This window comes from Oncorhynchus keta, unplaced genomic scaffold (genome assembly GCF_023373465.1).
Source record: "Oncorhynchus keta strain PuntledgeMale-10-30-2019 unplaced genomic scaffold, Oket_V2 Un_contig_3321_pilon_pilon, whole genome shotgun sequence".
Taxonomy (NCBI): domain Eukaryota; kingdom Metazoa; phylum Chordata; class Actinopteri; order Salmoniformes; family Salmonidae; genus Oncorhynchus; species Oncorhynchus keta.
The window spans coordinates 96524-121841 of NW_026287194.1; the positions used below are offsets into that span (position 1 = coordinate 96524).

The 25318-nt window shown below is 49.1% G+C and overlaps 1 protein-coding gene and 1 long non-coding RNA gene across 28 annotated transcripts in view; both read right to left on the reverse strand.

Annotated features, from left to right (window-relative positions):
• The window catches only part of LOC118376534 (nucleolar pre-ribosomal-associated protein 1-like), a 79821-nt gene that overhangs the window by 35853 nt on the left and 18650 nt on the right, over nt 1–25318 (reverse strand). The window contains 15 exon segments of the mRNA XM_052508021.1: nt 4659–4796; nt 5610–6141; nt 6144–6185; nt 6188–6905; nt 8423–8767; nt 11823–12041; nt 12420–12492; nt 12494–12617; nt 14793–14963; nt 16847–16985; nt 17335–17451; nt 18278–18391; nt 23433–23545; nt 24060–24191; nt 24702–24825. Coding sequence (XP_052363981.1) covers nt 4659–4796; nt 5610–6141; nt 6144–6185; nt 6188–6905; nt 8423–8767; nt 11823–12041; nt 12420–12492; nt 12494–12617; nt 14793–14963; nt 16847–16985; nt 17335–17451; nt 18278–18391; nt 23433–23545; nt 24060–24191; nt 24702–24825 — 3101 coding nt within the window.
• On the reverse strand, nt 247–4454 carry LOC127923865 (uncharacterized). Of its 27 annotated transcripts, none has more exons than XR_008115858.1 (5): nt 4349–4448; nt 4224–4255; nt 1025–1310; nt 867–992; nt 247–742 (listed from the first exon to the last, which is right to left on the reverse strand). It is a non-coding gene; the product is annotated as an uncharacterized LOC127923865 (long non-coding RNA). The 27 variants fall into 27 exon arrangements; XR_008115875.1 differs by lacking the exons at nt 4224–4255; nt 4349–4448 and adding an exon at nt 1358–1441 and having other exon boundaries at nt 1025–1086; nt 1119–1310; XR_008115877.1 differs by lacking the exons at nt 4224–4255; nt 4349–4448 and adding exons at nt 743–773; nt 1358–1441 and having other exon boundaries at nt 247–649; nt 930–992.

Genomic DNA, 25318 nt, shown 5'->3' on the forward strand with positions numbered 1-25318 from the left:
CCACACGGCAAACGGTACCGGAGCGCCAAGTCTAGGTCCAAGAGGCTCCTTAACAGCTTCTACCCCCCAAGCCATAAGACTCCTGAACAGCTAATCAAATGGCCACCCGGACTATTTACATTAACCCCCCTTCGTTTTTACACTGCTGCTACTCACTTTACCCCTCCCTACATGAACATATTACCTACATTACCTGGACTAACCTGTACCCCCTGTATATAGTCTCATTACTAACCTGTACCCCTGTATATAGCCTCATTACTAACCGGTACCCCCTGTATATAGTCTCATTACTAACCTGTACCCCCTGTATATAGTCTCATTACTAACCTGTACCCCCTGTATATAGTCTCATTACTAACCTGTACCCCTTGTATATAGTCTCATTACTAACCTGTACCCCCTGTATATAGTCTCATTACTAACCTGTACCCCTGTATATAGTCTCATTACTAACCTGTACCCCCTGTATATAGTCTCATTACTAACCTGTACCCCCTGTATATAGTCTCATTACTAACCTGTACCCCCTGTATATAGTCTCATTACTAACCTGTACCCCCTGTATATAGTCTCATTACTAACCTGTACCCCCTGTATATAGTCTCATTACTAACCTGTACCCCCTGTATATAGTCTCATTACTAACCTGTACCCCTGTATATAGTCTCATTACTAACCTGTACCCCTGTATATAGTCTCATTACTAACCTGTACCCCTGTATATAGTCTCATTACTAACCTGTACCCCTGTATATAGCCTCATTACTAACCTGTACCCCTGTATAGAGTCTCATTACTAACCTGTACCCCTGTATATAGTCTCATTACTAACCTGTACCCCTGTATAGAGTCTCATTACTAACCTGTACCCCCTGTATATAGTCTCATTACTAACCTGTACCCCTGTATATAGTCTCATTACTAACCTGTACCCCTGTATATAGTCTCATTACTAACCTGTACCCCCTGTATATAGTCTCATTACTAACCTGTACCCCCTGTATATAGCCTCATTACTAACCTGTACCCCTGTATATAGCCTCATTACTAACCTGTACCCCTGTATATAGTCTCATTACTAACCTGTACCCCCTGTATATAGCCTCATTACTAACCTGTACCCCCTGTATATAGTCTCATTACTAACCTGTACCCCCTGTATATAGTCTCATTACTAACCTGTACCCCCTGTATATAGTCTCATTACTAACCTGTACCCCCTGTATATAGCCTCATTACTAACCTGTACCCCCTGTATATAGTCTCATTACTAACCTGTACCCCCTGTATATAGTCTCATTACTAACCTGTACCCCTGTATATAGTAACCTGTACCCCTGTATATATTACTAACCTGTACCCCCTGTATATAGTCTCATTACTAACCTGTACCCCTGTATATAGTCTCATTACTAACCTGTACCCCCTGTATATAGTCTCATTACTTGCTTGATGCCTTGATAAGCTCCTTTCCTGAGGACGGCTCACCTCTCACAGTTCTGGGCGACTTTAACCTCCCCACGTCTACCTTTGACTCATTCCTCTCTGCCTCCTTCTTTCCACTCCTCTCCTCTTTTGACCTCACCCTCTCACCTTCCCCCTACTCACAAGGCAGGTAATACGCTCGACCTCATCTTTACTAGATGCTGTTCTTCCACTAACCTCATTGCAACTCCCTCCAAGTCTCCGACCACTACCTTGTATCCTTTTCCCTCTCGCTCTCATCCAACACTTCCCACACTGCCCCTACTCGGATGGTATCGCGCCGTCCCAACCTTCGCTCTCTCTCCCCCGCTACTCTCTCCTCTTCCATCCTATCATCTCTTCCCTCTGCTCAAACATTCTCCAACCTATCTCCTGATTCTGCCTCCTCAACCCTCCTCTCCTCCCTTTCTGCATCCTTTGACTCTCTATGTCCCCTATCCTCCAGGCCGGCTCGGTCCTCCCCTCCCGCTCCGTGGCTCGACGACTCATTGCGAGCTCACAGAACAGGGCTCCGGGCAGCCACGCGGAAATGGAGGAAAACCCGCCTCCCTGCGGACCTGGCATCCTTTCACTCCCTCCTCTCTACATTTTCCTCCTCTGTCTCTGCTGCTAAAGCCACTTTCTACCACTCTAAATTCCAAGCATCTGCCTCTAACCCTAGGAAGCTCTTTGCCACCTTCTCCTCCCTCCTGAATCCCCCCTCCTCCTCCCTCTCTGCAGATGACTTTGTCAACCATTTTTAAAAAAGAAGGTCGACGACATCCAATCCTCGTTTGCTAAGTCAAACGACACCGCTGGTTCTGCTCACACTGCCCTACCCTGTGCTCTGACCTCTTTCTCCCCTCTCTCTCCAGATGAAATCTCGCGTCTTGTGACGGCCGGCCGCCCAACAACCTGCCCGCTTGACCCTATCCCCTCCTCTCTTCTCCAGACCATTTCCGGAGACCTTCTCCTTACCTCACAACGCTCATCAACTCATCCCTGACCGCTGGCTACGTCCCTTCCGTCTTCAAGAGAGCGAGAGTTGCACCCCTTCTGAAAAAAACCTACACTCGATCCCTCCGATGTCAACAACTACAGACCAGTATCCCTTCTTTCTTTTCTCTCCAAAACTCTTGAACGTGCCGTCCTTGGCCAGCTCTCCCGCTATCTCTCTCAGAATGACCTTCTTGATCCAAATCAGTCAGGTTTCAAGACTAGTCATTCAACTGAGACTGCTCTTCTCTGTATCACGGAGGCGCTCCGCACTGCTAAAGCTAACTCTCTCCTCTGCTCTCATCCTTCTAGACCAATCGGCTGCCTTCGATACTGTGAACCATCAGATCCTCCTCTCCACCCTCTCCGAGTTGGGCATCTCCGGCGCGGCCCACGCTTGGATTGCGTCCTACCTGACAGGTCGCTCCTACCAGGTGGCGTGGCGAGAATCTGTCTGCTCACCACGCGCTCTCACCACTGGTGTCCCCAGGGCTCTGTTCTAGGCCCTCTCCTATTCTCGCTATACACCAAGTCACTTGGCTCTGTCATAACCTCACATGGTCTCTCCTATCATTGCTATGCAGACGACACACAATTAATCTTCTCCTTTCCCCCTTCTGATGACCAGGTGGCGAATCGCATCTCTGCATGTCTGGCAGACATATCAGTGTGGATGACGGATCACCACCTCAAGCTGAACCTCGGCAAGACGGAGCTGCTCTTCCTCCCGGGGAAGGACTGCCCGTTCCATGATCTCGCCATCACGGTTGACAACTCCATTGTGTCCTCCTCCCAGAGCGCTAAGAACCTTGGCGTGATCCTGGACAACACCCTGTCGTTCTCAACTAACATCAAGGCGGTGGCCCGTTCCTGTAGGTTCATGCTCTACAACATCCGCAGAGTACAACCCTGCCTCACACAGGAAGCGGCGCAGGTCCTAATCCAGGCACTTGTCATCTCCCGTCTGGATTACTGCAACTCGCTGTTGGCTGGGCTCCCTGCCTGTGCCATTAAACCCTACAACTAATCCAGAACGCCGCAGCCCGTCTGGTGTTCAACCTTCACAAGTTCTCTCCACGTCACCCCGCTCCTCCGCTCTCTCCACTGGCTTCCAGTTGAAGCTCGCATCCGCTACAAGACCATGGTGCTTGCCTACGGAGCTGTGAGGGGAACGGCACCTCAGTACCTCCAGGCTCTGATCAGGCCCTACACCCAAACAAGGGCACTGCGTTCATCCACCTCTGGCCTGCTCGCCTCCCTACCACTGAGGAAGTACAGTTCCCGCTCAGCCCAGTCAAAACTGTTCGCTGCTCTGGCCCCCAATGGTGGAACAAACTCCCTCACGACGCCAGGACAGCGGAGTCAATCACCACCTTCCGGAGACACCTGAAACCCCACCTCTTTAAGGAATACCTAGGATAGGATAAGTAATCCTTCTCACCCCTAAAAGATTTAGATGCACCACTGTAAAGTGGCTGTTCCACTGGATGTCATAAGGTGAATGCACCAATTTGTAAGTCGCTCTGGATAAGAGCGTCTGCTAAATGACTTAAATGTAAATGTAAATGTAACCTGTACCCCCTGTCTATAGCCTCATTACTGACCTGTGCCCCCTGTATATAGCCTCATTACTAACCTGTACCCCTGTATATAGTCTCATTACTAACCTGTACCCCTGTATATAGCCTCATTACTAACCTGTACCCCTGTATATAGCCTCATTACTAACCGGTACCCCTGTATATAGCCTCATTACTAACCGGTACCCCCTGTATATAGTCTCATTACTAACCTGTACCCCTGTATATAGTCTCATTACTAACCTGTACCCCTGTATATAGTCTCATTACTAACCTGTACCCCTGTATATAGTCTCATTACTAACCTGTACCCCCTGTATATAGTCTCATTACTAACCTGTACCCCCTGTATATAGTCTCATTACTAACCTGTACCCCTGTATATAGCCTCATTACTAACCTGTACCCCTGCACACTGACTCGTACCGGTACCCCCTGTATATAGCCTCACTATTGTCATTTTATTTTTCTCTTACATTGTTTACTTTGGTTAATTAGTAAATATTTTTGTATTGTTGGTTAAGGTCTTGTTAGTAAACATTTCAAAGTAAGGTCTACTACACCTGTTGAATTCGGCTGTGTTTTACTGAGCTAATACCTGTACAGACATATTACCTCTCAAAGCCGTCTAGTTTCTGCAAGGCAGCTGGCAGGGAGGCGATGAGCTCTCTGATGTCCTTGACCTTAGCTGTCAGTCTGACCAGACTAGACAGAGCCTCCACAACCTCCACAGCCCCAGGGCCTCCCTGTCTCCTGCCCCAGCACAGAGAGGCTCAGCCTGGGGAACAGGGCCTTCTTCAGGGCCTTCAGCACCGCTGTCTGAACTGTGGGACAACATGGGCATGTAAACAACATGGTGACTGTGATAGTTGAGAACCAAACATGCACTTTCACTTCTTAAGTCAAGCATTAAATGTCAATGAGAGACTAACTAAGTGGAAGTTAGGATTCAGACCCCTGACAGACCCCCTGACAGACCCCCTGACAGACCCCCTGACAGACCCCCTGACAGACCCCCTGACAGACCCCCTGACAGACCCGACAGATCCCCCTGACAGACCCCCACTGACAGACCCCCACTGACAGACCCCCCTGACAGACCCCTGACAGACCCGACAGATCCCCCTGACAGACCCCCACTGACAGACCCCCTGACAGACCCCCCTGACAGACCCCCTGACAGACCCGACAGATCCCCCTGACAGACCCCCACTGACAGACCCCCACTGACAGACCCCCTGACAGACCCCCTGACAGACCCGACAGATCCCCCCCTGACAGACCCCCACTGACAGACCCCCTGACAGACCCGACAGATCCCCCCTGACAGACCCCCACTGACAGACCCCCACTGACAGACCCCCTGACAGACCCCCTGACAGACCCGACAGATCCCCCACTGACAGACCCCCACTGACAGACCCCCCTGACAGACCCGACAGACCCCGCTGACAGCCCCGACAGACCCCCTGACAGACCCCCTGACAGACCCCCTGACAGACCCGACAGATCCCCCCTGACAGACCCCCACTGACAGACCCCCACTGACAGACCCCCCTGACAGACCCGACAGACCCCCGCTGACAGCCCCGACAGACCCCCTGACAGACCCGACAGACCCCCCCCGACAGACCCCCCGACAGACCCGACAGACCCCCTGACAGCCCCGACAGACCCCCTGACAGACCCCCTGACAGACCCGACAGACCCCCCGACAGACCCCGACAGACCCCCTGACAGACCCGACAGATCCCCCGACAGACCCCTGACAGACCCCCTGACAGATCCCCCCTGACAGACTCCCTGCTGACAGGCCCGACAGACCCCCTGACAGACCCGACAGACCCCCGACAGACTGACAGGCCCGACAGACCCCCTGACAGACCCGACGGATGGACCCCCCTCCCCGACAGCTGCCAGTCTAACATAAATACAGTAACAATGAGTTTGACACAGCAGACGAGACCACAACCACCTACCGTCTTTAGGCCTGGCGGGTCCTCTCTGGCTGCAGTCTGCAGGTAACGGTTGACCAGCGGTAGGAATGTCTCCGTCTGGTCTGACAGTTTCTCCAGGTGCTGCGGCTGCAGGCACCACACTCGAAGCAGAGCCTGTGAGCAGAGCAGTTCTGCAGCAGAGCTACCCGAGGGCCTGGGTGGCTGCAGTAAGAGGCCCCTGGAGACAGTGGAGCAGGATGTCAGTGTGGAGGAGTTTAGCGTTGCCTGGCTGGGTCCTCAGGGCCTGCAGGAGGAAGGTCTCCAGAGATGGGCTGGAGCAGGAGAGGAGCAGGGTGGCCAGGCCTTGGAGGTGGGCCTGGGAGAGGAGGAGGATAGGGGAGCCGGATGAAGAGGCGTCGGAGGAGGTGGTCTCAGTGAGGACCTGTAGAGCCGTGCGTCCGTAGACACTGAGCTCTGCTGCTCTGGGGCTCTTCTCTCTGTCCTCCTCTCCCTCCCCGTCACCCTCCCCCGGGGTGATGAGGGCCTCCTTGGGGAGGAGGAGAAGGGAAGAGACCAGCTCCTGGAGGAGAGAGGGTTCCATGTAGGCATGCAAGGCCATGAAGGCTCTCACAGGCCGGGACTCCTTGTCGGTCTCCCTCCTCTCCCCAGTCTCCCCCAGTTCTCTGAGCAGAGCCCTTGATACAGCCTCTAGGTAGGGGGAGAGGAGATGGAGGGAGTTCAGGGGTCGAAGGACGGAGGCAGAGGACTGTAATAGACCCAGGATGCAGTCAGACAGTTGAGCACACAGCAGCTTCAGCCTGACGGGGTTGAGGGACGTAGGAGGGACGGAGGACAACTCCAGAGACAGGAACCACTGCTCGATACACGGGTGCTTCAGGATGGAACTCAGCACTGACAACACCACCTACACACACACACACACACACACACACACACACACACACACACACACACACACACACACACACACACACACACACACACACACACACACACACACACACACACACACACACACACACACACACACGTCAGGGAAAAGGATACAGTATATCACATCACCAGAACAAAAGTCAAGGAGAAATATCCCAAATCCACCAGCGATAAGTTATTGAGCTACAGTAAACAAAGAGGACCAAGGCTACAACTCTATTTGTCACGAAGACTTCCTGACGAAGGACACGGAGTCTTGGTCCTCCTTTCTTTTTGATATGATACGAAGACTTCCTGACGAAGGACACGCAGTCTTGGTCCTCCTTTCTTTTTTGATATGATACGAAGACTTCCTGACGAAGGACACGCAGTCTTGGTCCTCCTTTCTTTTTTGATATGATACGAAGACTTCCTGACGAAGGACACGCAGTCTTGGTCCTCCTTTCTTTTTGATATGGTACGAAGACTTCCTGACGAAGGACACCGAGTCTTGGTCCTCCTTTCTTTTGATATGATACGAAGACTTCCTGACGAAGGACACGCAGTCTTGGTCCTCCTTTCTTTTGATATGGTACGAAGATTTCCTGACGAAGGACACGGAGTCTTGGTCCTCCTTTCTTTTTGATATGGTACGAAGACTTCCTGACGAAGGACACGCAGTCTTGGTCCTCCTTTCTTTTTGATATGATACGAAGACTTCCTGACGAAGGACACGCAGTCTTGGTCCTCCTTTCTTTTGATATGGTACGAAGACTTCCTGACGAAGGACACCGAGTCTTGGTCCTCCTTTCTTTTGATATGATACGAAGACTTCCTGACGAAGGACACAGAGTCTTGGTCCTCCTTTCTTTTTGATATGATACGAAGACTTCCTGACGAAGGACACGCAGTCTTGGTCCTCCTTTCTTTTTGATATGGTACGAAGACTTCCTGACGAAGGACACGCAGTCTTGGTCCTCCTTTCTTTTTGATATGGTACGAAGACTTCCTGACGAAGGACACCGAGTCTTGGTCCTCCTTTCTTTTTGATATGATACGAAGACTTCCTGACGAAGGACACGCAGTCTTGGTCCTCCTTTCTTTTTGATATGGTACGAAGACTTCCTGACGAAGGACACCGAGTCTTGGTCCTCCTTTCTTTTTGATATGATACGAAGACTTCCTGACGAAGGACACGCAGTCTTGGTCCTCCTTTCTTTTTGATATGATACGAAGACTTCCTGACGAAGGACACGGAGTCTTGGTCCTCCTTTCTTTTTGATATGGTACGAACACTTCCTGACGAAGGACACGGAGTCTTGGTCCTCCTTTCTTTTTGATATGGTACGAAGACTTCCTGACGAAGGACACGCAGTCTTGGTCCTCCTTTCTGTTTGATATGGTACGAAGACTTCCTGACGAAGGACACGGAGTCTTGGTCCTCCGTTGGAATTCTGACTACTATATATCTGGTATACTACCTCGGGTAAAAGGGTTACTGGTACCTACCAGGCTGTGGTCGTCCTCTGCTTCAGAAGACGGGTTGACCTCCAGGAAGAGCTCTGATCCATTCGGGAGGTCCACAGCTTTGGGTTCTGCTACCTTGGCTGGATCTACTACAGTGGCTGTGTCCTGGTCCATAGCTATAGGCTCCGTCTCCTTGGGATCCACAGCAATGGTTTCTGCTGTCTCCGCTGCCTTCTGATCAGCGACCATGGGCTCAGTCTCTCCTTCGACCATGGGCTCTGCCTCGGTTTCCTCAGTTGGTTCCTGTGGGCTCTGAAGCCTCAACACCAGCCCCTGGAGAACTCCCATTAGGACATTGAGCTCCAGCAGCCCTGTGTCTATAGACAACTGTGGAGAGACAGGAGACAACGTGTTAGGAGAGGTGGAGAGACAGGAGACAACGTGTTAGGAGAGGTGGAGAGACAGGAGACAACGTGTTAGGAGAGGTGGAGAGACAGGAGACAACGTGTTAGGAGAGGTGGAGAGACAGGAGACAACGTGTTAGGAGAGGTGGAGAGACAGGAGACAACGTGTTAGGAGAGGTGGAGAGACAGGAGACAGGAGACAACGTGTTAGGAGAGGTGGAGAGACAGGAGACAACGTGTTAGGAGAGGTGGAGAGACAGGAGACAACGTGTTAGGAGAGGTGGAGAGACAGGAGACAGGAGACAACGTGTTAGGAGAGGTGGAGAGACAGGAGACAGGAGACATCGTGTTAGGAGAGGTGGAGAGACAGGAGACAGGAGACAACGTGTTAGGAGAGGTGGAGAGACAGGAGACAATGTGTTAGGAGAGGTGGAGAGACAGGAGACAGGAGACAACGTGTTAGGAGAGGTGGAGAGACAGGAGACAACGTGTTAGGAGAGGTGGAGAGACAGGAGACAACGTGTTGAGAGGTGGAGAGACAGGAGACAACGTGTTAGTAGAGGTGGAGAGACAGGAGACAACGTGTTAGGAGAGGTGGAGAGACAGGAGACAGGAGACAACGTGTTAGGAGAGGTGGAGAGACAGGAGACAACGTGTTAGGAGAGGTGGAGAGACAGGAGACAACGTGTTAGGAGAGGTGGAGAGACAGGAGACAGGAGACAACGTGTTAGGAGAGGTGGAGAGACAGGAGACAACGTGTTAGGAGAGGTGGAGAGACAGGAGACAGGAGACAACGTGTTAGGAGAGGTGGAGAGACAGGAGACAACGTGTTAGGAGAGGTGGAGAGACAGGAGACAACGTGTTAGGAGAGGTGGAGAGACAGGAGACAGGAGACAACGTGTTAGGAGAGGTGGAGAGACAGGAGACAACGTGTTAGGAGAGGTGGAGAGACAGGAGACAACGTGTTAGGAGAGGTGGAGAGACAGGAGACAACGTGTTAGGAGAGGTGGAGAGACAGGAGACAACGTGTTAGGAGAGGTGGAGAGACAGGAGACAGGAGACAACGTGTTAGGAGAGGTGGAGAGACAGGAGACAACGTGTTAGGAGAGGTGGAGAGACAGGAGACAACGTGTTAGGAGAGGTGGAGAGACAGGAGACAGGAGACAACGTGTTAGGAGGTGGAGAGACAGGAGACAACGTGTTAGGAGAGGTGGAGAGACAGGAGACAGGAGACAACGTGTTAGGAGAGGTGGAGAGACAGGAGACAACGTGTTAGGAGAGGTGGAGAGACAGGAGACAACGTGTTAGGAGAGGTGGAGAGACAGGAGACAACGTGTTAGGAGAGGTGGAGAGACAGGAGACAGCGTGTTAGGAGAGGTGGAGAGACAGGAGACAACGTGTTAGGAGAGGTAGCCGGGCAGCCGGCGGAAATGGAGGAAAACTCGCCTCCCTGCGGACCTTGCATCCTTTCACTCCCTCCTCTCTACATTTTCCTCCTCTGTCTCTGCTGCTAAAGCCACTTTCTACCATTCTAAATTCCAAGCATCTGCCTCTAACCCTAGGAAGCTCTTTGCCTCCTTCTCCTCCCTCCTGAATCCTCCCTCTCTGCAGATGACTTCGTCAACCATTTTGAAAAGAAGGTCGACGACATCCGATCCTCGTTTGCTAAGTCAAACGACACCGCTGGTTCTGCTCACACTGCCCTACCCTGTGCTCTGACCTCTTTCTCCCCTCTCTCTCCAGATGAAATCTCGCGTCTTGTGACGGCCGGCCGCCCAACAACCTGCCCGCTTGACCCTATCCCCTCCTCTCTTCTCCAGACCATTTCCGGAGACCTTCTCCCTTACCTCACCTCGCTCATCAACTCATCCCTGACCGCTGGCTACGTCCCTTCCGTCTTCAAGAGAGCGAGAGTTGCACCCCTTCTGAAAAAACTACACTCGATCCCTCCGATGTCAACAACTACAGACCAGTATCCCTTCTCTCTTTTCTCTCCAAAACTCTTGAGCGTGCCGTCCTTGGCCAGCTCTACCGCTATCTCTCTCAGAATGACCTTCTTGATCCAAATCAGTCAGGTTTCAAGACTAGTCATTCAACTGAGACTGCTCTTCTCTGCATCACGGAGCTCCTCTTCCTCCCGGGAAGGACTGCCCGTTCCATGATCTCGCCATCACGGTTGACAACTCCATTGTGTCCTCCTCCCAGAGCGCTAAGAACCTTGGCGTGATCCTGGACAACACCCTGTCGTTCTCAACTAACATCAATGCGGTGTCCCGTTCCTGTAGGTTCATGCTCTACAACATCCGCAGAGTACGACCCTGCCTCACACAGGAAGCGGCGCAGGTCCTAATCCAGGCACTTGTCATCTCCCGTCTTGATTACTGCAACTCGCTGTTGGCTGGGCTCCCTGCCTGTGCCATTAAACCCCTACAACTCATCCAGAACGCCGCAGCCCGTCTGGTGTTCAACCTTCCCAAGTTCTCTCACGTCACCCCGCTCCTCCGCTCTCTCCACTGGCTTCCAGTTGAAGCTCGCATCCGCTACAAGACCATGGTGCTTGCCTACGGAGCTGTGAGGGGAACGGCACCTCAGTACCTCCAGGCTCTGATCAGGCCCTACACCCAAACAAGGGCACTGCGTTCATCCACCTCTGGCCTGCTCGCCTCCCTACCACTGAGGAAGTACAGTTCCCGCTCAGCCCAGTCAAAACTGTTCGCTGCTCTGGCCCCCCAATGGTGGAACAAACTCCCTCACGACGCCAGGACAGCGGAGTCAATCACCACCTTCCGGAGACACCTGAAACCCCACCTCTTCAAGGAATACCTAGGATAGGGTAAGTAATCCTTCTCACCCCCTAAATAGATTTAGATGCACTATTGTAAGTGGCTGTTCCACTGGATGTCATAAGGTAAGTCGGTAAGTCGCACCAATTTGTAAGTCGCTCTGGATAAGAGCATCTGCTAAATGACTTAAATGTAAATGTAGATGTGGCTCGATAAAGCAGCGCTCATACAGGTTCGGTGAGTGTTTCTCCGTACCATGCTGCAGTTGTCCACAGTGGTTCTGATGTACAGTAGGATCTGCTTGGCTGCAACGGGATACTCTGCCATCTCCATAGTGACCAGACTCTTCTCCAGTCTCCGTCGGAAGGAGTCCTCTAGCAGGGCAGAGGCCCCCTGGGTGTAGGCCGTCTTCAGTAGACCAGTGAAGGTCACAGGACTAGGAGAGGCTTGGAAAGGGCTTTCACAGGACTGGAACTGTCAGGACAGAGGAGAGACGATCGAAAAAAGAGGTTGGTTGTGGACACATAATAATATCGTCGTTGTAATTAGCACCATTAAATAACAACAACACTTTACCAATAACCTGATTATGAACACTTGTGAACATGAAATTAACATTTCAGACACCTGAAACCCCACCTCTTTAAGGAATACCTAGGATAGGATAAGTAATCATTCTCACCCCCTAAAAGATTTAGATGCACTATTGTAAAATGGCTGTTCCACTGGATGTCATAAGGTGAATGCACCAATTTGTAAGTCGCTCTGGTTAAGAGCGTCTGCTAAATGACTTAAATGTAATGTAAATGTAGTTATATCTGTATGATCGAGATGAGAGGGAAGTGTTCCGACCAGAGGTTCCCGGGCCTGTTGGGGCAGCCATGTTGTGTAGTAGTGATGTAGGTGAACAATGGAGTGATGGGGGCCCAGAATCTTCAGAGGAGTTCAGCTCTTTGTCGTACTGTAGAAGAGCCAGGCTGAGGGGCAGAGGGTCTCTCTGACAGTGGAGCACGTCACACAGGACTGTGGCCATGTAGTCGAATATTACACCTTAAATACACAACAGAACGTTATACACCCTCCCTAGGGTCAAATACACATTACATTATACACCCTCCCTAGGGTCAAATACACATTACATTATACACCCTCCCTAGGGTCAAATACACAACATTACATTATACACCCTCCCTAGGGTCAAATACACAACATTACATACCCTCCCTAGGGTCAAATACACATTACATTATACACCCTCCCTAGGGTCAAATACACATTACATTATACACCCTCCCTAGGGTCAAATACACATTACATTATACACCCTCCCTAGGGTCAAATACACAACATTACATTATACACCCTCCCTAGGGTCAAATACACAACATTACATTATACACCCTCCCTAGGGTCAAATACACATTACATTATACACCCTCCCTAGGGTCAAATACACATTACATTATACACCCTCCCTAGGGTCAAATACACATTACATTATACACCCTCCCTAGGGTCAAATACACAACATTACATTATACACCCTCCCTAGGGTCAAATACACAACATTACATTATACACCCTCCCTAGGGTCAAATACACATTACATTATACACCCTCCCTAGGGTCAAATACACAACATTACATTATACACCCTCCCTAGGGTCAAATACACATTACATTATACACCCTCCCTAGGGTCAAATACACAACATTACATTATACACCCTCCCTAGGGTCAAATACACAACATTACATTATACACCCTCCCTAGAGTCAAATACACATTACATTATACACCCTCCCTAGGGTCAAATACACAACATTACATTATACACCCTCCCTAGGGTCAAATACACAACATTACATTATACACCCTCCCTAGAGTCAAATACACAACATTATACACCCTCCCTAGGGTCAAATACACAATATTACATTATACACCCTCCCTAAGGTCAAATACACAACAAAACATTATACACCCTCCCTAGAGTCAAATACACATTACATTATACACCCTCCCTAGAGTCAAATACACATTACATTATACACCCTCCCTAGGGTCAAATACACAACATTACATTATACACCCTCCCTAGGGTCAAATACACATTACATTATACACCCTCCCTAGAGTCAAATACACATTACATTATACACCCTCCCTAGGGTCAAATACACAACAAAACGTTATACACCCTCCCTAGGGTCAAATACACAACATTACATTATACACCCTCCCTAGGGTCAAATACACAACATTACATTATACACCCTCCCTAGGGTCAAATACACAACATTACATTATACACCCTCCCTAGAGTCAAATACACATTACATTATACACCCTCCCTAGAGTCAAATACACATTACATTATACACCCTCCCTAGAGTCAAATACACATTACATTATACACCCTCCCTAGGGTCAAATACAAAACATTACATTATACACCCTCCCCTAGAGTCAAATACACAACTTTACATTATACACCCTCCCCTAGGGTCAAATACACAACATTACATTATACACCCTCCCTAGGGTCAAATACACAACATTACATTATACACCCTCCCCTAGAGCCAAATACACAACATTACATTATACACCCTCCCTAGAGTCAAATACACAACTTTACATTATACACCCTCCCCTAGGGTCAAATACACAACATTACATTATACACCCTCCCCTAGGGTCAAATACACAACATTATACACCCTCCCTAGGGTCAAATACACAACTTTACATTATACACCCTCCCTAGGGTCAAATACACAACTTTACATTATACACCCTCCCCTAGGGTCAAATACACAACATTACATTATACACCCTCCCTAGGGTCAAATACACAACATTACATTATACACCCTCCCTAGGGTCAAATACACAACATTACATTATACACCCTCCCTAGGGTCAAATAGACAACATTACATTATACACCCTACCTAGGGTCAAATACACATTACATTATACACCCTCCCTAGGGTCAAATACACAACAAAACATTATACACCCTCCCTTGAGTCAAATACACAACATTACATTATACACATCTATGAATACACACAAACAAGGCTTTGAGTGTTTGAACGAGCCACAGACAGTCCGCCCGCCAGACAGCCCGCCAGACAGACAGCCCGCCAGACAGCCCGCCCGACAGACAGCCCGCCCGACAGACAGCCCGCCAGACAGACAGCACTTTAGTAGTTTACCTTTCTCCGTTCTGTAGGTAGCAGGTAGTTTGTTCCTGGCCTCCAGGACAGCAGGTACCACGGCACTGAAAGGGAAGGTCTGGAGGATGAGGTCATCACTAAGCGCCGGGCCCAGCTCCTCCGTCTCCCCCTCGCTGCCCTCCATGATCACATCAACCATGTCCAGCACGTCTAGAGATACAAGCAACACAATGTTTCCCACCAGGCCAAGGCTTTGTCTTCACTAGCTATGTTTCCATTAACTTATACAGTGATTTTTTTTTTTGGTCGACATTTTAGGAAGTTCACATAGAAAATACATACGATGATAATTGCCTGCTTTGGTGCGTTTCGAATTAACTGTCGTGTCGATTATTTTCTATCTTTCTTCTTTTTTTTTTTTTAAACCTAGGTGTTGAGTAAAATGTTTCCATGATCCATTCAGGCAAAATGAGCCAGGATATATGCCCTCCCACCCATCTGTTTCATGTCTCAGGTAGCGCGCGAAAGCCTGCATGGATAGAACACGCGCACACACACACACACTCGGTGGCCAGTATATTAGGTACACCACCCTGTCACCAAAATGGTTTGCTCCTACAGACAGTGAGTCACCAGACCGTGGCTTCCTATATAAAGCAGGCAGACAGGCATCAAGACATTCAGTTACTGTTTGATTGAACGTTAAAACAGGCCAAATCAGAGACCTAAGTGAATTTGAGCGTGGTATCATCGGTGCCAGGTTCCAGTATGTCAGAAACGGCTTCCTGGGCTTTTCACGCACACGACAGTGTCTCAGTTTACAGAGAACGGTGCGACAAACAAACAAACATCCAGTCAGCGGCAGTCCTGTGGGTAGAAACCAACTCGTTGATGAGAGGTCGAAGGAGAATGGAAAGAACCGTGGAAGACAACAGGCATGAAATGGAGATGTACTGTAGTATGTATGTAGTAATCACCAACATGAACAACTAGTTGCCCCTTGACGATTTTCTAAATGTTTTGATATTTTTGATACTGAATGTTAGACAAATGGAACCCGAGTTAACGAATAAAAAACATTTATACTTCATTTAATTGACAAAGTTATAGTGCATTCGGAAAGTATTGGTTGCCCTTTACATCTGTGGGATTTACAAAATAGGCAAAAGGTGGTACAACCAGTCATTGAGTGTAAGGGGGCAATTACTTTTTCACACAGGGGAATTGGGTGTTGCATAACTTTGTTAAATAAATATATATATATATTTTTCTTCTTATTTGTAAACTCAGGTTCCCTTAATCTAATATTAGGTGTTGGTTGAAGATCTGATAATATTTAGTATCAACAATATACAATAACCTTTTCACAGTACTGTCTATGTGTGACATGGGGATGATGTAGGAGTCACCAACCGTCTATGTGTGAGATGGGGATGATGTAGGAGTCACCAACCGTCTATGTGTGAGATGGGGATGATGTAGGAGTCACCAACCGTCTATGTGTGAGATGGGGATGATGTAGGAGTCACCAACCGTCTATGTGTGAGATGGGGATGATGTAGGAGTCACCAACCGTCTATGTGTGAGATGGGGATGATGTAGGAGTCACCAACCGTCTATGTGTGAGATGGGGATGATGTAGGAGTCACCAACCGTCTATGTGTGAGATGGGGATGATGTAGGAGTCACCAACCGTCTATGTGTGACATGGGGATGATGTAGGAGTCACCAACCGTCTATGTGTGAGATGGGGATGATGTAGGAGTCACCAACCGTCTATGTGTGAGATGGGGATGATGTAGGAGTCACCAACCGTCTATGTGTGAGATGGGGATGATGTAGGAGTCACCAACCGTCTATGTGTGACATGGGGATGATGTAGGAGGCACCAACCGTCTATGTGTGAGATGGGGATGATGTAGGAGTCACCAACCGTCTATGTGTGAGATGGGGATGATGTAGGAGTCACCAACCGTCTATGTGTGAGATGGGGATGATGTAGGAGTCACCAACCGTCTATGTGTGAGATGGGGATGATGTAGGAGTCACCAACCGTCTATGTGTGAGATGGGGATGATGTAGGAGTCACTAACCGTCTATGTGTGAGATGGGGATGCTGGCGGTGTCTCCGTCCTGTCCGCTAAGATTGGCCTGTAGGTAGGCTGCCTCCTGGACAAGACTGGCAACCTTGTCTGTGTAGGTGTAGGGGTTACACACCAGACACATGAGCACCTGGGGGGACATACACACATCACAGGGTTACATACCATCACCCGGACACACACACGCACACACACACACATCACAGGGTTACATACCATCACCCGGACACACACACATCACAGGGTTACATACCATCACCCGGACACACACACACATCACAGAGAAGAGACACACACACACACCCTGTATCATAAATAGCATAACACAATCAACTAATCAATCAATCCCTAAGCGCGGAAGGCCTCGGGTATGAAGGTGTCGATAGATGTATTTATTGTATGCTACTTATGACGACGATCGATAGATTGATCGATTGAGGGTATGTATGATTGATTGATTGATTTATCAGGTGACTGACCCTCTCCAGGAAGTGTATGACCGTGTCCTGCTGCTCTGTCTGTAGTCTGTCCAGGTGTTTCAGCCACAGCTCCAGCTCAGACCAGGTGTACTCAAACACTCCACTGTCCTTCAGCACCTAATTCCAAACAACGGAGACCAAGGAGTTGACAGGAACTCACAGTAGATGTATTTAATAAGTACACTACTATTCGTTTTTACTACGTTGGGCACATTCAAGAGTCAGTGGGTATACTAAATTCTGTATATATATATATATATATATATATATATAGGGCAATACTTTTGAAACCACTATGGGGAAAAGTACTCAATGGTCCTACTTGAGTAAAAGTGAAGATGCCTAATAAAACAGAAAATGACTCAAGTAAAAGTGAAAGTCACCCAGTATAATACTACTTGAGTAAAAGTCACCCAGTAAAATACTACTTGAGTGAAAGTCACCCAGTAAAATACTACTTGAGTGAAAGTCACCCAGTAAAATACTACTTGAGTAAAAGTCACCCAGTAAAATACTACTTGAGTAAAAGTCACCCAGTAAAATACTACTTGAGTGAAAGTCACCCAGTAAAATACTACTTGAGTAAAAGTCTAAAAGTATTTGGTTTTAAAATATCAAAAGTAAAAGCTTTCAAAATGGAACGAGTACTTTTGGGTGTCGGGGAAAATGTACAGACATTATTTTCATTAGGAATGTAAGTGAAGTAAAAGTTATAAATAGTTTTTAAAAACTATATATATATATATATATATAAATAGAAAAGTAAAGTACAGATACCCCCCAAAATAACTACTTTAGTAGTACTTTAAAGTTTTTATTTTTTTACTTAAGTACTTTACACCATTGGTCAAAAGTAGTGCACTATGTCAGGGAATGGAGTACCATTTGGGACAAAGCCCGTGTGTGATTCAAACCCGGGAGGAACGGACGCAGTAGGTCTCACCTTCAGCACCAGTTTCCTGGTGGACATTTTCAGGTGGCTGTTGTTGCTGCTCACAAACATCTTGAGGAGCAGGAAGAACACAGACTTCTCCCCAGAGCCCGTCTCCACGTGATCCTGACGGAGGCAACGGAAAGGAGCAAAATGAAATGACTCCAAGGTTATAAAAAGGAGACTTCGCAAATAACCAGGGGCAAAACTTTCACTGGGGGCGGGGGACGACGACGACGACATGCCCCCCCCAGTTGTTTTATTGCACTGTGACGCAAAAAGAGACATACTGAAGGACCATACAGACACCTCAGAGCTTTTGAGACACAGAGTAGGTGAACAGATGATCTCTGCGTGTGTGGTTCCCACCGTGAAGCATGGAGGAGGTGGTGTGATGGTGCTTTGCTGGTGACACTGTCAGTGATTTATTTAGAATTCAAGGCACACTTAACCAGCATGGCAACCACAGCATTCTGCAGCGATACGCCGTCCCATCTGGTTTGGGCTTAGTGGGACTATCGTTTGTTTTTCAACCTCCACACAGTGTAAAGGCTATTTTACTCTGCATCAGATGACCTGGTCTCCATAATCACCTGACCTCAACCCAATTGAGATGGTTTGGAATGAGTTGGACCGCAGAGTGAAGGAAAAGCAGCCAACAAGTGTTCAGCATATGTGGGAACTACTTCAAGACTGTTGGAAAAGCATTCCAGGTGAAGCTGGTTGAGAGAATGCCAAGAGTGTGCAAAGCTGTCATCAAGGCAAAGAGTGAATATTTATTTTGGTTACTACATGATTCCATACGTGTTATTTCATAGTTTTATAAAATAATAACAAAGAAAAACCCTTGAATGAGTAGCCGTGTCCAATCTTTTACCGACAGACCGTATGTGTATATGTATATATATATATCACTAGATTGGATTTATTACTAGATTAAGGGTACACTGTGCAACTTTCATAAGGTTTGGATGCCCTATATGGAACGACTAAAGGAGTCTGTAATGACAACATGCCCATGTCAGGGGAGATACCTCTTTAGGTCATCCCTAGCTACTGGGCTGGTCAGTCCTGGGGGTTTTCCCAGGGTCAGAACTGAGGTTGCCACTCTGGCTTCGGCCTAACACACCTGAAACCAATAATTAACGTAAGATCCTAAAGCTGAGTGGGGTGTGTCGGGGCGCTGTAGGGCGGTGGGCCCTTAGCTGGATCGTCCCGCCCTGCCCCCTATATTGTGTACAAGTAAAAAGAGCACTACAGTACTCTTAAGGCCTATGATATGAATCACAGCCCTCTGGCGTCTACAGCCCTCTGGCGTCTACAGCCCTCTGGCGTCTACAGCCCTCTGGCGTCTACAGCCCTCTGGCGTCTACAGCCCTCTGGCGTCTACAGCCCTCTGGCGTCTACAGCCCTCTGGCGTCTACAGCCCTCTGGCGTCTACAGCCCTCTGGCGTCTACAGCCCTCTGGCGTCTACAGCCCTCTGGCGTCTACAGCCCTCTGGTGTCTACAGCCCTCTGGCGTCTACAGCCCTCTGGCGTCTACAGCCCTCTGGCGTCTACAGCCCTCTGGCGTCTACAGCCCTCTGGCGTTTACAGCCCTCTGGCGTTTACAGCCCTCTGGTGTCACAGCCCTCTGGTGTCACAGCCCTCTGGCGTCACAGCCCTCTGGTGTCACAGCCCTCTGGCGTCTACAGCCCTCTGGTGTCACAGCCCTCTGGCGTTACAGCCCTCTGGTGTCACAGCCCTCTGGCGTCACAGCCCTCTGGCGTCACAGCCCTCTGGCGTCACAGCCCTCTGGCGTCACAGCCCTCTGGCGTTTACAGCCCTCTGGCGTTTACAGCCCTCTGGCGTTACAGCCCTCTGGCGTTTACAGCCCTCTGGTGTCACAGCCCTCTGGCGTTACAGCCCTCTGGCGTCACAGCCCTCTGGCGTTACAGCCCTCTGGCGTTACAGCCCTCTGGCGTTTACAGCCATCTGGCGTTTACAGCCCTCTGGTGTTACAGCCCTCTGGTGTTACAGCCCTCTGGCGTTACAGCCCTCTGGTGTTACAGCCCTCCGGCATTAGTGCCCCCCAATAACAGGGAGGTTAGCAAATTATCCGAGGGAGCACCCCAGACCCCCACAAGTTTATGTCCCTACCACTTCTAAAAACCAAAGTTGAGCCCCTGCAAATAACAGCCATTTACTGTTTCCATAGTCTCACATTTCCTTTGAAGCCACTCTAGGAGACAGCAGACAGTTCAACCCCTGGTCTGTTCCATGCTCCTTATAGGGGATATTAAACATACCACTAACAGTCTGCTCCATTCTAACCTGAACCCTGAACCCAGTCTATAACCATCTCACCTGAACTCTGAACCAGGACAACTTGCTGGTCTAGAAGATCCCCCTGAACCAGGACAACTTGCTGGTCTAGAAGATCCCCCTGAACCAGGACAACTTGCTGGTCTAGAAGATCCCCTGAACCAGGACATCTTGCTGGTCTAGAAGATCCCCTGAACCAGGACAACTTGCTGGTCTAGAAGATCCCCTGAACCAGGACAACTTGCTGGTCTAGAAGATCCCCTGAACCAGGACAACTTGCTGGTCTAGAAGATCCCCTGAACCAGGACAACTTGCTGGTCTAGAAGATCCCCTGAACCAGGACAACTTGCTGGTCTAGAAGATCCCCCTGAACCAGGACATCTTGCTGGTCTAGAAGATCCCCTGAACCAGGACATCTTGCTGGTCTAGAAGATCCCCTGAACCAGGACAACTCGCTGGTCTAGAAGATCCCCTGAACCAGGACATCTTGCTGGTCTAGAAGATCCCCTGAACCAGGACATCTTGCTGGTCTAGAAGATCCCCTGAACCAGGACATCTTGCTAGTCTAGAAGATCCCCTGAACCAGGACATCTTGCTAGTCTAGAAGATCCCCTGAACCAGGACATCTTGCTGGTCTAGAAGATCCCCTGAACCAGGACAACTTGCTGGTCTAGAAGATCCCCTGAACCAGGACAACTTGCTGGTCTAGAAGATCCCCTGAACCAGGACAACTTGCTGGTCTAGAAGATCCCCTGAACCAGGACAACTTGCTGGTCTAGAAGATCCCCCTGAACCAGGACATCTTGCTGGTCTAGAAGATCCCCTGAACCAGGACAACTCGCTGGTCTAGAAGATCCCCTGAACCAGGACATCTTGCTGGTCTAGAAGATCCCCTGAACCAGGACATCTTGCTGGTCTAGAAGATCCCCTGAACCAGGACATCTTGCTGGTCTAGAAGATCCCCCGAACCAGGACATCTTGCTGGTCTAGAAGATCCCCTGAACCAGGACATCTTGCTGGTCTAGAAGATCCCCTGAACCAAGACATCTTGCTGGTCTAGAAGCTCCCCTGAACCAGGACAACTTACTGGTCCAGAAGCTCCCCTGAACCAGGACAACTTGCTAGTCTAGAAGCTCCCCTGAACCAGGACATCTTGCTGGTCTAGAAGATCCCCTGAACCAAGACATCTTGCTGGTCTAGAAGATCCCCTGAACCAGGACATCTTGCTGGTCTAGAAGATCCCCTGAACCAGGACAACTTGCTGGTCTAGAAGATACCCCTGAACCAGGACAACTTGCTGGTCTAGAAGATCCCCTGAACCAGGACATCTTGCTGGTCTAGAAGATCCCCTGAACCAGGACAACTTGCTGGTCTAGAAGATCCCCTGAACCAGGACAACTTGCTGGTCTAGAAGATCCCCTGAACCAGGACAACTTGCTGGTCTAGAAGATCCCCTGAACCAGGACAACTTGCTGGTCTAGAAGATCCCCTGAACCAGGACAACTTGCTGGTCTAGAAGATCCCCTGAACCAGGACAACTTGCTGGTCTAGAAGATCCCCTGAACCAGGACAACTTGCTGGTCTAGAAGATCCCCTGAACCAGGACAACTTGCTGGTCTAGAAGATCCCCCTGAACCAGGACATCTTGCTGGTCTAGAAGATCCCCTGAACCAGGACAACTCGCTGGTCTAGAAGATCCCCTGAACCAGGACATCTTGCTGGTCTAGAAGATCCCCTGAACCAGGACATCTTGCTGGTCTAGAAGATCCCCTGAACCAGGACATCTTGCTAGTCTAGAAGATCCCCTGAACCAGGACATCTTGCTGGTCTAGAAGATCCCCTGAACCAGGACAACTTGCTGGTCTAGAAGATCCCCTGAACCAGGACAACTTGCTGGTCTAGAAGATCCCCTGAACCAGGACAACTTGCTGGTCTAGAAGATCCCCTGAACCAGGACAACTTGCTGGTCTAGAAGATCCCCTGAACCAGGACATCTTGCTGGTCTAGAAGATCCCCTGAACCAGGACAACTCGCTGGTCTAGAAGATCCCCTGAACCAGGACATCTTGCTGGTCTAGAAGATCCCTGAACCAGGACATCTTGCTGGTCTAGAAGATCCCCTGAACCAGGACATCTTGCTGGTCTAGAAGATCCCCGAACCAGGACATCTTGCTGGTCTAGAAGATCCCCTGAACCAGGACATCTTGCTGGTCTAGAAGATCCCTGAACCAAGACATCTTGCTGGTCTAGAAGCTCCCCTGAACCAGGACATCTTGCTGGTCTAGAAGATCCCCTGAACCAAGACATCTTGCTGGTCTAGAAGCTCCCCTGAACCAGGACAACTTACTGGTCCAGAAGCTCCCCTGAACCAGGACAACTTGCTAGTCTAGAAGCTCCCTGAACCAAGACATCTTGCTGGTCTAGAAGATCCCTGAACCAGGACATCTTGCTGGTCTAGAAGATCCCCTGAACCAGGACATCTTGCTGGTCTAGAAGCTCCCCTGAACCAGGACATCTTGCTGGTCTAGAAGATCCCCTGAACCAAGACATCTTGCTGGTCTAGAAGCTCCCCTGAACCAGGACAACTTACTGGTCCAGAAGCTCCCCTGAACCAGGACAACTTGCTAGTCTAGAAGCTCCCCTGAACCAAGACATCTTGCTGGTCTAGAAGATCCCCTGAACCAGGACATCTTGCTGGTCTAGAAGATCCCCTGAACCAGGACATCTTGCTGGTCTAGAAGATCCCCTGAACCAGGACATCTTGCTGGTCTAGAAGATCCCCTGAACCAGGACATCTTGCTGGTCTAGAAGATCCCCTGAACCAGGTGATAACATCAAACACACCCGGTCTATAATCATCACACCTGAACTCTGAACCAGGAGAACTTGCTGGCCGGCAGGTCCAGGGCCAGTTGTAATATCTGGTGTTGAAGGACTGGATGGACCTCCTCTCTCATACCTTTCTCTGACACGATACCTGAAGAGAGAGACCAAATACAATACCGTCAAGATGGACACGATCAGTAGATGATTTCACAGGCCTTTTGGATGGCCGTACGGGTCCTCAGAATGACGAAATAACGTGGAAGTTGTCTCTAAGTGTGGTAACACAATGTAAGGCAAATTCATAGATTTTAGCATTCTGTTAGCACATCAAGAAGATAACTTCCATATTTTTAACAGGACTAATAAAGAGCAACAGAGCAATCAATCAATCAATCAGTCAATCAATCAATCAATCAATCATTCAATCAATCAGTCAGTCAATCAATCAATCAACCAATGAATCAATCAATCAATCAATCAATCAATCAACCAATGAATCAATCAACCAATCAATCAATCAATCAATCAACCAATCAATCAATCAATCATTCAATCAATGAATCAATCAATCAATCAATCATTCAACCAATGAATCAATCAATGAATCAATCAATGAATCAATCCTATCGATCAATCGTCCATCCATAGAGTTTATAGAGCAGTACCTTTGAGCAGCTTGCTGAAGTCAAACTTGCTCTGGCTAACCAGATGAGGCACTACCTTCTGGTAGAGACGCATGACCTGAAGGATGAGGGCTTTCAGGACGATGACCTCTGGAGACTCGGGGCCTGACGGGGCTGGAGGAGACAGATGGGAGAGACAGACAGACGGGAGACAGAGACGCACGGGAAGAGGGACAGACAGGAGAGACAGACAGATGGGAGACAGAGACGCACGGGAAGAGGGACAGACAGGAGAGACAGACAGACGGGAGACAGAGACGCACGGGAAGAGGGACAGACAGGAGAGACAGACAGATGGGAGACAGAGACGCACGGGAAGAGGGACAGACAGGAGAGACAGACAGATGGGAAACACAGACAGATAGATGGGAGAGACAGAAGAGAGACAGACAGACGCAAGGGGAAGAGACAGACAGGAGAGACAGACAGATAGATAGGAGAGACAGGAGATAGTCACCCCATGTTCAACTAAAGAGAGTTATAGTCGGGACAATATAGAAAGGAGGAAAAATACCATATTGGTTAAGGACTATTTCAACGATGTATAAAGAGAGAGTTATAAGTATAATTTAAAGAAGAGAACATTCCACTGATTGTAAATATATTACAATGTAAGACATCTACCGGGTTGTTCAACTTTATTCGCGTCCTCTTTGACATCTCCTTCCTTCGTCCTTTCCTTCCCTCCTGTCTCCTTCTTGGTCAGTGACTGCCATTTGGACACGATGCTCGTCATGTCCGGTAGAACCTACAGAGAGAACACGGACGCCCCGCCCCACCCCCTCCGAGTTCAGTTGTCATTCAGGTCATTCAGTCAGAGTGGTCATTCAGTCAGAGTGGTCATCCAGTCAGAGTGGTCATCCAGTCAGAGTGGTCATCCAGTCACAGTGGTCATCCAGTCAGAGTGGTCATCCAGTCACAGTGGTCATCCAGTCACAGTGGTCATCCAGTCAGAGTGGTCATCCAGTCACAGTGGTCATCCAGTCACAGTGGTCATTCAGTCAGAGTGGTCATTCAGTCAGAGTGGTCATCCAGTCAGAGTGGTCATCCAGTCAGAGTGGTCATCCAGTCACAGTGGTCATCCAGTCAGAGTGGTCATCCAGTCACAGTGGTCATCCAGTCACAGTGGTCATCCAGTCAGAGTGGTCATCCAGTCAGAGTGGTCATCCAGTCAGAGTGGTCATTCAGTCAGAGTGGTCATCCAGTCAGAGTGGTCATCCAGTCAGATAAAAGCTGGTCAT